The sequence below is a fragment of the Salmo salar genome, chromosome ssa26, assembly GCF_905237065.1.
Source record: "Salmo salar chromosome ssa26, Ssal_v3.1, whole genome shotgun sequence".
NCBI lineage: Eukaryota > Metazoa > Chordata > Actinopteri > Salmoniformes > Salmonidae > Salmo > Salmo salar.
In genome coordinates, this window is record NC_059467.1 from 14,513,475 (window position 1) to 14,526,820 (window position 13,346).

A 13,346-nucleotide genomic window follows, 5' to 3' on the forward strand; every position below is an offset into this window, starting at 1 on the left:
TAGTGTGTGTGCGTGTGTGTGCATATTCATGGTGTCACTGGTTGTTCTGTGGCACCATTTGCGACTGTATATTGAACTCCTTTATTACTCTAAGTCCTCCCAGCATCATCCAGTAGACACCGTTCAATATCATAACATAGATCACCTCTAGGGAAAGAACAGATTGCTCTTTTGCTCTTACAGATTTATTAACACCATCATTCGTTTTATAAAAAGCATTTATTTCAAAGTTTTTCGCTTCTTAGATAGAAGCACATAATAAAGCAACAGTACAATGTTCATAAAATATAAGTGTGATGCCGTAACATTTTTCTTACATGTTGAAATACTGATATCTGCATGTGTACTAAAATAAGAACTTTTAAAATTGTACAAATAGGTACCATAAATTCGACATAGAAATTAGGCGTCATTCACTACGACAGGACAGATTGCTATTTTCTCAACAAGGGAGAAAAACATACGCCCCCAAAAAATATTTAAAAAATGAAGAGAACAAAAAAATCATAATAATCATAATAACATCATAATAAAAAATGAGATTTACAAGAACCAATAGGCGCACGTTTGATCCTCAAGAGACATATTTGCACATTGTACTGTACATACGTTATATGTACTTTAGCTTGCTTTAGGATATATTTTTCAAGTTGCAAAAAATGCACTGTGATGCAAGAGTGTCCATTACTTAAGGCGATTTTTGAGCTCACAGGTCTTTCCTTGTGATTTATCATTGGTGAAATTGGGCTGAAAGGGGGGAATTTTCACTGGATTTGTGAAAAAGGACTGTCTCTGTTTTTGTTGAATTCATCTTCCTCAGGAAGATGGAGGTGCTACACGAGCGACCAGTCTCAGTTTGCTTTTGTTGTTTTCTCATTGTTTTCTTCATTGATATAAGGCAACAATTTTTTATTCTCCTCTTTGTGAGCTCATTCACAGTATCAACAATTACATGTCTCTCTGTGACCCACATTCCAACCCCAAACCGTAGTAACCTACAAAATGAATAAAAAATTGAAATACCGAGTGTTATTTGATCTCTCACCACAAACATTAAGCATGTCTTAATTTTCCATACACACCAGTACATCCCACAGAGGTGTTTTTATTAAATGTTTTTAATGTGTTTTATATTTCTCTCTCTCTCTCGCTCTTTTGTCTCCACCTCCTCAATACCCTCTGTCCTTCCTTACCAAACATCCCCAACAGGTATCTAGTATACTGCAAGTATACTTTACACGTACAAATAACAAAGTTTACTATAAATAAAAATGCTTGTGGTATACTTATAGTAAACTTCAAGCACCACACAAAGTCAGTGGAAGGTTGGAGAAAGGGTGCAAGGAGGTGGTCAGGGAAATGGGTGAACGTTAAGAGTTGTCATCGGCAGAGTCTTTGGTGCCGTAAAGGTCGGCCAGCTTCTTGAAGCGTGGGCCCCAGCTTTGGAGGTAGTCGTAGTCTAGGTCTGAATCTGTAGTCACCGACTCCAAGGAGCTGAGGGATCCTGCGATGGAGCCCCGGCCCTCGTAGCCATAGATCTGGATGGAGTCATAGGGAGGGGCCGTGGGGTCGTTGTCCGCGTCGTTTATGCGGGTCTTGATGAAATCATCCACATCCACACTGTTGGCCACGGGGCGCCCGCCAGGCCTCATTGGGTACTGGAGCTCAGGCTTGATGTCCTTACGGGGTAGGAAGCCGTTGGCACCGTCAGGGTTCTGTAGCGTAGCAATGTCGAAGGCCTCTGTGTCCTCCTCTCCACCGCCTTCATCGTCATAGGTGATGATGTTCTCACGGATGTCTTCCTCCTCAAAGACAATGAGCGGCTCCTTCTTCTGACGACGCAGGGCCACGAACAGCACCACGATCGCTGCCATGAGAAACATATCAGTCAGCCAATCATACAAGCTCTAGCTCTTACAGCTCTTAAAATACCTTTCGCATTTAACATTGCCTAATTAGCCAGATCATTTGGATTAGAAGTGCAAAAATATACAGTATTACAGGTGGTATGAATCTGTCTGACATTTTTTAAACAGTGTTAATTGCAAGCTAAATAATTAATTGAGCCTGTGTAAATAATCAAAACGCACACTATTAATATTCTGTCAAGCATCTGTTCCATAAATACTTTAAACTATTCTGAAAACATTAAGGATAAGCACCACTCAGGATGGGAAAAAAGATCAAACATGAGTTAAATATTAGATCAACAACAGATTGAATGCAAGTTGATGTTTTCTTTAGTGCTGATGCTCACCCAGGAGAATGACGATACAGGCTAGTATGGCGATGAGAGCTCCGGTGCTGAGGCCTGCAGGCAGGATGTAAGGCTCCACGTTGCAGGACAGGATGGTGTCCTTACTGTCACAGCTGCACACTCGTATGGTCAGCGTGTTGGTGCTGCTCATGGGAGGGATGCCGTTGTCGTTGATCTCAATGGGAAGGAAGTAGACATCCTGGGTCATCCGGCTGAAGCCCCTCCGGGTCACATATATGCTGGCTGTGCTGTCTGTGGGGAACAAGAGAGGAGCCGAAGTAGAATAAGTACAGAGAAAAGAGGGTCCTTTAAATATCTCCGCTGGGGGGGTGGGGTGGGGTGTAGGGGGGGGGGTATTTCCAGTAGTGTACAGACTGCTTAACACGATCATAGTTATAACCGAAGAGTTTTACTCATCCAATGAGTTCAGAAGGCAGACGTGTAGCCGCGGGGGAAAAGCAATGAGCTGTGAATTTCAAGATATTACATTATTGTGAACATTTATTAGCTTTTGGAAGTGTAATCAAAGCTTGCGTGGAGGTAGCTGTATTGGTTTTATTTGGGGCTGGGTGAAGGTGGAAGGATGCCAAGTGCACTCTCCTGACTCAGTGCAAGGTCGCTTTCAGAACAGAGATGGAGCGAGTTCGTTTAAGTGCTTGTGGCTTTAGTCATTTTCCCTCCCTCTCTCACAGCGGTGTCCTCAGCACACTATACCCTTTTCAGAAAAGGTTTCTCATGACAAGGCTATTGTGCATACAGAATGGAAGGGTTCTAGGAAGGGCTCTATGAATCCTGCGCTATTCATTATAGGTCTACATCATACTAAGAAAGGTTATCATTGCCTTGGTAGAGTATCTTTTAAGGGTTGAGGTAGAACACAGTCTAAAGCCATGAGAACTTAAATATCCTACAAGGTAGTGTGGCTGAAAGAAGCACTTCATAAGAAGCCACTTTTGAGGAACATTTTCTTCATAAAATTATACTAGCAAATGTTTTTACATCTGCAGTTATGATAGCGCAAGAAAAAACGAAATAGCCCCTGCTGTCTCAGACAGACACTGCAAACTCTGAAAATCACGAGAAAATACATTGATACATTTAGATTGGAAAGCTGTCCATTTCAAAGGATGCTTTGGATGCTTTAAACCCAACAAATCGGAGGGGCTGTAATCTGTTCTGTTCATATTGTGGGATTTTTGAAAACACTGCTGAAAAGCACTCATTTTGACTCTCATTAAAGCAGATCAAACGGGTAGAGAGCCATCCCTTGCCATGCTGGCTGCAGTATAGTCACTGCAGCACTTCTTGGAACAGTCTGATATGACTTTATCTGGGGATAAAAAAAAATATCCCATTAAACTGCAATTAACACATTCATTCCCCCTCATTCATTCTCCTCCATCACAGAAGGAGAGATGCTTGGAAGTAGCTTGTGATTACGGCACGGTCGGGACGAGTATTAAAGCAATGGCAGAGGATGAAAAAAGAGCTTAAGTTGGCTTAAGTTTGTAGAAGAAAATATTGATGGATGCATGTCATTAAGAGAAGTGTCATGTAATTGCCTGTTCAAAGATGGCAATGCTGACTGAACTACCCGCAGCAGCTGTTGAATGTCTCCATCATAGTCATTACAATAGCTTTGTCACATGGTCCTGAGCAATCTCTATGGATATAAGCAAGTCTAATCAAGTATTTTTATGGAGTCAAAACTCTGTGATTAACTTTTGCTTCTCATTATCTTTAATCCAGGAGTTTATAAACAAGGCTGATGAACGCTATCCCCATGATGAGTAATTCTCCTCTGATGAGAGATGGCATCCTCTGGGGATAAATACCACTGTGCCTCATCTGTTGAAATGGAATGTAACAGGTACTCTCTCTGATCAGCTCGCCTAACCAGCCGCTCCATCACTGTGACTGGCAGACTGGAAGGGGCTTTGAGTTTAAGGACAGCTGGGATGAGTCACCAGCCAGCCAGCCCCCCAAATACAGCAGGCAGAAGGAGAGGTTCTCACTCACTCACACACACACACACACACACACACACACACACACACACACACACACACACACACACACACACACACACACACACACACACACACACACACACACACACACACACACACACACACACACACACACACACACACACACACACACACCTCTCCACTCCTCTGGCTGATCAGACAGAGTGTGATGTAGGGATAGCTAATGCAATCGCAAACTCTGCAAACTGATCCAACAGGCTCAGTCTCCTAGATGCAGCAGTTCACCGATGTAGAGGCTAGGACGCCAGAGAGACACCAGTGGTAATTAATAAGTGGGGAGCTCTATGGGATCTAGCTTCAAATCAAACTTCAGTGTACAAAGATCTGCTGAATCACTTCCCATCTGGATGTAGAGAAACTTGAATTGATGTAAAGAAGGAAAAATACCCAGTGGTTTTCTATCTCACTGACTGGAGTACTGGAGTGCCGACTAGCCACTATAAAGACAGTAAAAGTGTCCAAACAGAAGTCGCTCTTCTCACTGGAAATAGAATGCTTGAGCCACCCACCTCTGTTGTCTTTCAGGGAGAAGTTCTGGTTGTTGACAGCCTCTGGGGCGATGCTGAAGTGGAAGTACTGTCGGTGGACCATCTCATCCTTGTCCACTGCACTGACTGTCTCTATGAGCTGAGTTGAACAACACCCACAGGAGTTAGTACAGACAGAGTCCACCAAAACACTGAACATATTCAATATAATAGAAATATATTTTTGCACATGATGGTTACTAGTATGCATAAAGATCTGTCTTTTCTAAATGTGACTTGGGAAAAAGTACAATATACATTGTAAATGATTAGACTTACTTTGCCAGGGGAGACATTTTCACACACAAGGATTTCGTTCTGTGTGGCAAACTCAGGGGCGTTGTCATTCACATCTTTGACTTTGATGTTGACACGTACTTTTGTATCTTGGTGATGTCCCCCTGTGCAGAATGACAAAAATGAATAACAAACAAGTTAGTGATTCAGTGCGCATTCATGGGATTTGGCTTGCTAGAAAAACAAAACCAGCTCCCTCTGAAATTCACTGCAAACACAATGAGAAGACAGCACAGTATGACCCTGTTTATTGTATAAGAAATTATGTAGGTTGTTGAATGCTTGGAAATGATGCTGTCAGACGAGTGTCGTGCATAATACAACAGAACTGCTTGATTTCTAAAGTTCCAGACATACATTTTTGATGCATCAAATTATCCCTGATAGGAGAGATGGAAATATTTGAGACAGATATACTTCAAAACCAGACATAATAATGTGGTGTAGAATCACACAGGCAGAGAACAGCAACTTAAAGATGTTTATTTCTGATTTGGGGGATGTGGATGTTTTGTAGTAGTCTCTAGCTACTCATTTCACTTTTTGAAAGGCACTTTGTGGTAATCTTCTCTAAAAACATCTTGAGGGGTGGCGGCTCTAGGACGACATAAGAGCCGGGGGGGAGAACACAACATTTCCTGAATTGGGAGGCATGGCATCTCTGGTATTCACAGCTACTCTCTAATTTGAAACCCGAGGTGGATGGTGGCGTACCAATCTCAGTGGCGCTGACAGAGATGTTGTGCCAGGGTAGTGTCTCCCGGTCCAGCGGTCTGGTGGTCTTGATGATGCCATCCTCTGGGCCGACACTGAAGAACTGTTCCACGTCCGTGTAGCGGGGAATCATGTACCTGCAGTGAACAGTAGTGATAAGTAAACACATATTCAATTATTATTGTGCTGTAGGAATGCATGTTTTGCATTGTTTGTATTAATGTCTTCGATGGAACAATGTTTATAGTTTGAACAAAAAAACGGCATATTAATTTAAATATTTGTTCCCGCAGAGCAGGAAATAATATTGGATATTTATTTTGTTTACTGATTGACTAGGGCCCTGCAGTATTTTATGTTGACGAGATGAGGCCTTTGAAACTGAAATCATCTACGCGTCAACATAAAATTGTCAATTTAAAACAGAAAGGATGTATTATAACACTATGAGACTGGGTGGGGTTGATAATCAGACAGCGCCGCTAAAAGCAAACACAAATGAGTAACAGAGAGAGTGAGAGAGAGTGTTCCAAGTAGCCTACCTCACAGGGTTGTTGGCCACGTCTGTGTCTTTAGCGTGTACACGGCCCACCACGGTCCCATCAGGGGCATTCTCCTCCACCTCGTAGCTGTAGCTAGTTGCCATGAAAGCAGGCGGCTCGTCTGCGTCCTCCACCATAACCTTAACCGTGGCTGTGTCTTTGTAGGGGCCCCAGGCGATGAAACGGGGGTCCAAGTGTGTGTTGGATGCCTCTACTCTCAGGGTGTATGCCCTCTTAGTCTCAAAGTCCACAGGCTGGAAAGAGGGAGCAGCGTGGATTTAATAATAATACATTTAAACTATATGATCATTTTAAATCATGGGCCAATAAGGAGAAGGTTGTCTCAACGTAGTTTTTTCTATAATACAATTACTGCATCATAAAAATGATTTACTGTAGCTGTACACTGCTATCTAGAACTTTAGAGGGTTCTTCAGTTGTCCCAATAGGAGAACCCTTTGAAGAATCCTTTTTGGTTGCAGGTAGAACAATTTGGGGTTCCATGTAGAACCCTTTCTACTGCAAAAGGATTCTACCTGGAACCAAAAAGGGTTCTAACTGGAACCAAAAAGGGTTCTTCTATGGGGACAGCCGAAGAACCTATTTGGATGCCTTTTTTCTATGAGTGTCAAATCAACTGTCAGAATGAAGTTGAGATGCTAGCTAGAGGGTGTTGTTGTAAAATAAGACAGTGGTTGTGGTCAACGTCAGCACGAGACAACACAAAGACATTCTTTGCTCAGTCCTTATACGTAAGATGGCCCTTCAGTTGAATGGCGTATCTAAGTCATAGCCTCAATCACCACCAGTTCATTTAATTGCAAGGAAATGGAAAGACACTCCCAAATCAATTATGCTCAAATATAGTTAATGGCCATTTAGTGTGAACAACCCTCATCCCTCCTCACCCTGCCTCCTACTGCTTTCACACATCCACCTGTTTTCTTATTACCCTGTCTCACCCGGCAGCCATCACTCCCACAAATTACCAAGTGAGACTTTAAAGTACCGACCGGAGTTGAGGGGGCAGCATACCAGGATGCGCACACACACACACACACACACACACACACACACACACACACACACACACACACACACACACACACACACACACACACACACACACACACACACACACACACACACACACACACACACACACTTTATCTCTCTCTGCCTGTATGGTGATTGATTTGAAGTCGTTTTCCTATCTCAGTTTTTTTGTTCATCCTTCAGTATTTATTGCATGTCTTTAATGAAGCTGCCAGCGGTGGGAACAGCCATGACCCAGTTATTTCCTTTAACAGGTCGGTGAATGTTCCTCACTGACGTTGTCTCCTGAAGCTGTGGTCCTCTCTGTCTCACTCTTTTCCTCCCCCTCTATCTCTCTCTGTCTCCCTCTCTCTCTTTCTCCCTCCTCTCTCCTTTTCTTTCTGTCTCCCTCCGTCCTCTCAATCTCTCCCCCCTCTCTCTCTTTCTCACTCACTCGGTTCTTTTATTTTGGCACTTAATAATTTTCTGGCTGAAACTAATCAGCGGTAGATAATATTCACAATAATGCCAGACTTCCTCTTAGCATTCAGCCTGCGCCTGGTAGCCCGAAGTTGAAACAGAATACTTGATTAAAACTCTGGCAATTCCGACAGTAATTTCGACTTTAATTTTCAACATGCTTTGAAGAGCAAAAGGTGATGATTTCCCGAGAGGTGTATAGTGGAGGCATTATGTTATTGAGAAGAGCAGGGCTGCATCAAACTGATTGTTGTCGGCACGCTGTATTGTCGTCGTCTCTCCCCCCCCCCACCCCACCACCCAGCTCCACACACACCACACCCAGCCTGATCAGCAGGCAGAATGTTCTCGTTTGGGACCTGGGTCCTGGTATTTGTGATAGTCAAACACTGTTAAGAATTACAACCCACCCACCACCACCCTCTCTACTCAGCGTCAAGCCATTATTTCCCCTGATTCAATTCTTCCACTTTCCCCAGCTACAATTTCTATTATCCGGTGTTCATAAGACTTATTATGATTGGTGCCCCTCTCTGTTATGGAAATTAAAGGGATCTGCACTGAGCAGCGATGTCTGATCCCACTTGGGTTCATCCGGCCAGAGAGGAAGTTGTTTACATGGCCGTTTTCCGCATTTCAATGGCCGCTGTTGTGGCTTACCTGGTATAATCCTCAGGCATGATTAATAGAACAGTGCCATTTTTCAGCACATAGACTACACACTGGTACTCACACTCCACTGAACTGACAAAATTACCCAGCTTGCGTAAACCCTTGAGAAAATATGATTACTTCTCATACACGCATGCAAAGGCCTCCCTCTCTCAGTTGTGTTCTTTTTGGAGAGGAGTAGAGAGGAGTGTGAGTGAGATTGCTGCTGATCTCTGAGTATGAGGGAGCCTGTGCTGTGAAAGACAGTCGAGGGATTTTAAATAATAAAGCACCACCAGGTGGCAATGTTCCGTCTAGGCTGCTGCTACTGCTGCGTAGGGACTAGGGAGGGAAGCAGCGCATCTCTCTCTCTACTCTGGAGGCCCGGCTAAGCCTAACCATGGCAGGCAGGCAGCTCCAGGCGCAATGGTGCCAGTGATCACCCAGAGGCAGCCCAGGCGCGGTACAGTGCAGTGCAAGGCTGACCTCCCCAGGTTGGTAAATGTCGGCATAATCCCAGCCCTGGAGCACAGCAGAGCTGCAGCGCCACGCTAGCAGCCGACCCACAGTCAGACTGCATAGATGAGATTCCTCTCCCAGAGAACCAGCCATGAAAGTCAATGCTCGTAATAAGAAACTGAGGCGGTGTCATTGCAATCACAGAGTGGAACGGTGAAAAATCACTCCTCTCTCTCTCTCTCCACTGCTCAGTGTGTGCTTCAGTCTCACACACAGGCACACACTCTCTTTCTATTTTTCCCTCTCTTTCTCTCTCTACCACACAGAAATTGCATATAGCCACCTTTGCATATTCAAACACGCACAGACACACACAGGTGTATCAAGTAATGTCAAGTATTGAGGCTATCATTTTAGTCCTCAGAACGTTAGTGAAAGGGCAGTAACAAAAAAGGTGATTCAATGCAGATGACTCTATACACTGTCTCACACATTCCTTTCAATCTTCCATCATTTTTATGGAATAGTAAATCCCCTTCACTCCCTTCTCACCTTTCTCAGTTTGATAACACCCTCACGGGTGTCAGTGTCGGTGGTGATCTCAAACACAGTCATCCCATCGCCCTCGATGAAACGATATGACACAAGTCCATTCTCCCCCAGATCTGGATCTTTAGCCTTCAGACGGCCTACCTCCTCACCTGAAACCTTGTCCTCTGAAACGGACATGGCGTATACACCTGTAGGGAGAAACAATAGAAACTGTTACAAATAAAAAATATATAATTCACACTTGTAGTCGATGCCTGATGCCTGCTTTGACTTACTCCGAGGTACAGAATAGCATTCACCCAACTTTCCACTGCATTCATGTAATCTTGTTTTAAATGAGGCCCTGCCTATCCTTGTCACCGTGGGGGCAGCTGTATATAGTTAGATACATGCACCGACTATACAGTACATAGCTAGGTACTAGTAAAGAGGCTCCTAGTCTTCACCAAGTAGCTCAGATTGTCACTGGTCAATCCCCATCTCTTCCTGTATTAGGCTATAGGCTTGGGGAATGTATGTTAGAAGAAGTTGTTGTAAAAGTTGTAAAAGTTGTAAAAGCCAATTCTTGTTATTATATGCCTTTTTCTTGTAACATTTTATAATTCCAGTAAAATTTTGATTGGTTAGTTGGTTTTGTATTTCGCGCCGTGCGATGCCATTGGCTGTTGGCTAGGGGTTCCGCAGGCGGAACGGGATTCCGCTAGCGGAACGTCTGTCCTCAACAGGTTAAGAACAAATTCTTACTTTACAATATCCCTACAATATATTAGTATTCTGATTTCAGATAATCAATCTTTACAAAATATAAGAACGACTAAATATGCTCAAAGTTTTTTTCTATCTTCAATGGCAGTTGTTTGGGGAAAAAAGCATATAAGATACACATTTTCACAGGTGTTTTTTCTTGACTGATTACCATTTCATTGATGTGGTCCTATCACATTTCATATCATTTGAAAGGGCTGTTTCTCAGCTTTCAAAATGGGTATCATGTTTTCATATATGGTTTGACACCTGAAAAGTATGCTCATTAATGCACGCTGAGGTCATGGTCTCAGTAAATTCAGGAATTCCTAAACTCTCCAAACGATGATGCAACAATACCAATATGGCGATTTACAGTTGGAGTTAGCTGGTGTTACCATTCACTTTTAATGCTGTAAAACACATTTGTAGTATTTTACTGTGCATTCTACAGTGTTTTTAAGAGAAGTCTTACATCGTAAGTACATGTCGTGGTCCATCTTCGAAAAACAGTGTGTCTATAACTGTTCTGCATTTACACTTAATTAACGAGAGAGAGAGAGAGAGAGAGAGAGAGAGAGAGAGAGAGAGAGAGAGAGAGAGAGAGAGAGAGAGAGAGAGAGAGAGAGAGAGAGAGAGAGAGAGAGAGAGAGAGAGAGAGAGAGAGAGAGAGAGAGAGAGAGAGAGAGAGAGAGAGAGAGAGAGAGAGAGAGAGAGAGAGAGAGAGAGAGAGAGAGAGAGAGAGAGAGAGAGAGAGAGAGAGAGAGAGAGAGAGAGAGATGGAGCACAAGAGATAACTGTGGAGGTCAGCTGGCCAGCAATGAGCAGTCAGTGAGCAGCGCAGTCAGTGTTTTGTATTTGCATGTGTGTCTACAGGGGTGCATACACCTGCCTGTGGCCGAGCCAGAGCAGTAGGGCCATATGCCCTCTCCGCCCTATCTGCTCCACCTATTGAAGTGTTCAGAGCCAAACGCTTCAGCTGCATTTAAAAATAACTCTGGCATGGGAAGGAGCCTTTTAAAAATGGCCTGATGATATAAAGGGCTGCTACTTCAATCAGACTACATAGAAAACTATGGGATATTTTCATGAGAACGTTACAGAATCCTCCCAGTCTAAAATGGCTCTGACCTGGAAATAAATATTAACATAATATCATAGGCTGAACAATATGGCAATACTGATGTGTATGTCATCTCAAAAAGTACATCATTACTTATTGAACAATGTTCCAGTTTTCATCATCTGGGAAATAGTTGACATTATTACACGTGGTTGAGTCAGCCCAATGACTCAGTTCTAGAAGTTTCTCATCGCACCCAGGACTAGTTTACCCCAAATATGTAGCTAATTTTCCATCCAAGAGCCACTGTTAGCAGGGCTACATCCGAGCCGCAGTGCTGATAGTAGGGGAAAGAGTGGGGTCTCTCTGGGACAAATCTTTAGGCTCTACTCTCAAGAAGTAGGGGGAAATTGATGTAGGCCATTTCTACAATATGAGACATTAATCTGTGTTTAGCTCACGGTTTAGAGCTACAAGAATTCCCCTCCATTCCCCCTCTCTGTTGAACAGAAATACTGACACTAACACTGTTAATATTTCACAACTCTTTATCGCGCTTAAGATACTTGCTGTCATCACATCTCCTATGAGCGCAATGAAACCGTTTAATAATTAAGTTTTAATATTTCCCCTTTAACATCTATACCCTGTAAAGAAACGTGTGTTGCATGGCCTCTGGGGCCAGCAGCGATCCATATTTTCAAGTGTCAATGCTAATATGTCAGCTGAGGCTTGAGGATCTGGGAGAGCGCTAGACTGGCTAAAAGCAGACCTGTCCCTCTTGGATGATGCTGCTCGCACCTCAGCAGAGAGGGACAGTGACGACGGGAAGAGAGACCATCTCAGGGTCTCAGTCAGCTTAAGAAAACAGAAAATAAAAAAACACTGAAAAAGTGAAAGAAAGAGAGACAGGACTCTTCACTTACTCTGAGGGAACTTCGGTGGGTTGTCGTTGACGTCCGTCAGGGTGATTTTCACTTCTGTTGTCCCTGACAGTCCCCCCATGTGTCCCCCCATGTCCTTGGCTTGTATGACGACGTCATATTCCTGCCGCGCTTCCCTGTCCATGTTGGGCAGAGCTGTCCGGATTATCCCTGGGGACAGGAGAGGAGGAAAATGGCTTTAATTCAAGAGGGACCTGCCTGTGACCTTTCAGCAGCCTACTACTCTGCAAGGCCTACTGGGAGGAGCAGGGCATGATGGGTCATCACTGAAACATGAGATCACATTGTGACAAGTGCCATCGCCATCTCATTCATCAGGCTCCTTTTCTAATATTGGGGTAATTAGTGTGATATGTAAAAGGGAAAAAGAAGTGACTTGTTTCATTGGAAACTGCAGATCAATGCTCAGAACAACAGTGAGGAACTGTTTTTTAAGCCAGTTGTTTATTTATTTATTTTTCTGTGAGGAAACTGGCGCTTCTCACATCACAGGAGAATATGATGGGAATGGTTGTTCTCTGGTGATATTTAGATGAGCCTGTGCATGAAACACAGATAAGCCAAAAACAAATTAGAAATGTGAGCATTGGACAGGATCCAGTGAAATATCCAGCTTTGGTTTATTAGCAGGATTTTCTCTCTCCGATCTCTCTCTCACTCTGAGATCTTCCTGTTTGGCTGGGGGTACTTTGGCTCCCAGGATATTTAGAGTTCAACCAGGATATTGCTTGCCTAATCTGGCCGTGAGTTAATTCTGTTTGGCAAAGGACAGGTACACTCAGACTTTGCCTTGGAGAAATCCCAAAGCACGACAGGGCTAATCCTCAACGCCCCTTACTTGGCACGGTTACAAAATCTGAGAATTGACAGATTACCATAAGATACATTTAAATACATGACAGTTTTGATATGAGACATACAGTCGTGGCCAAAAGTTTTGAGAATGACACAAATATTAATTTTCACAAAGTCTGCTGCCTCAGTTTGTATGATGGCAATTTGGATATACTCCAGAATGTTATGAAGAGTG

General features: G+C 43.4%; 1 protein-coding gene across 3 annotated transcripts in view; it reads right to left on the reverse strand.

Annotated features, from left to right (window-relative positions):
• Nucleotides 1-200: 200 nt before the first annotated feature.
• LOC106587288 (cadherin-11) overlaps nucleotides 201-13,346 on the reverse strand; it is a 67,477-nt gene continuing 54,331 nt past the window's right edge. For all 3 annotated transcript variants that reach the window (XM_014175532.2, XM_014175530.2, XM_014175531.2), the window contains 8 exons: nucleotides 12,299-12,466; nucleotides 9,566-9,753; nucleotides 6,389-6,642; nucleotides 5,847-5,983; nucleotides 5,115-5,236; nucleotides 4,818-4,935; nucleotides 2,258-2,509; nucleotides 201-1,867 (listed from right to left, as the gene is read on the reverse strand). In XM_014175532.2, coding sequence (XP_014031007.1) covers nucleotides 1,371-1,867; nucleotides 2,258-2,509; nucleotides 4,818-4,935; nucleotides 5,115-5,236; nucleotides 5,847-5,983; nucleotides 6,389-6,642; nucleotides 9,566-9,753; nucleotides 12,299-12,466 — 1,736 coding nt within the window. In that variant the 3' untranslated portion in view covers nucleotides 201-1,370. The remainder of the gene's footprint in view (nucleotides 1,868-2,257; nucleotides 2,510-4,817; nucleotides 4,936-5,114; nucleotides 5,237-5,846; nucleotides 5,984-6,388; nucleotides 6,643-9,565; nucleotides 9,754-12,298; nucleotides 12,467-13,346) is intronic.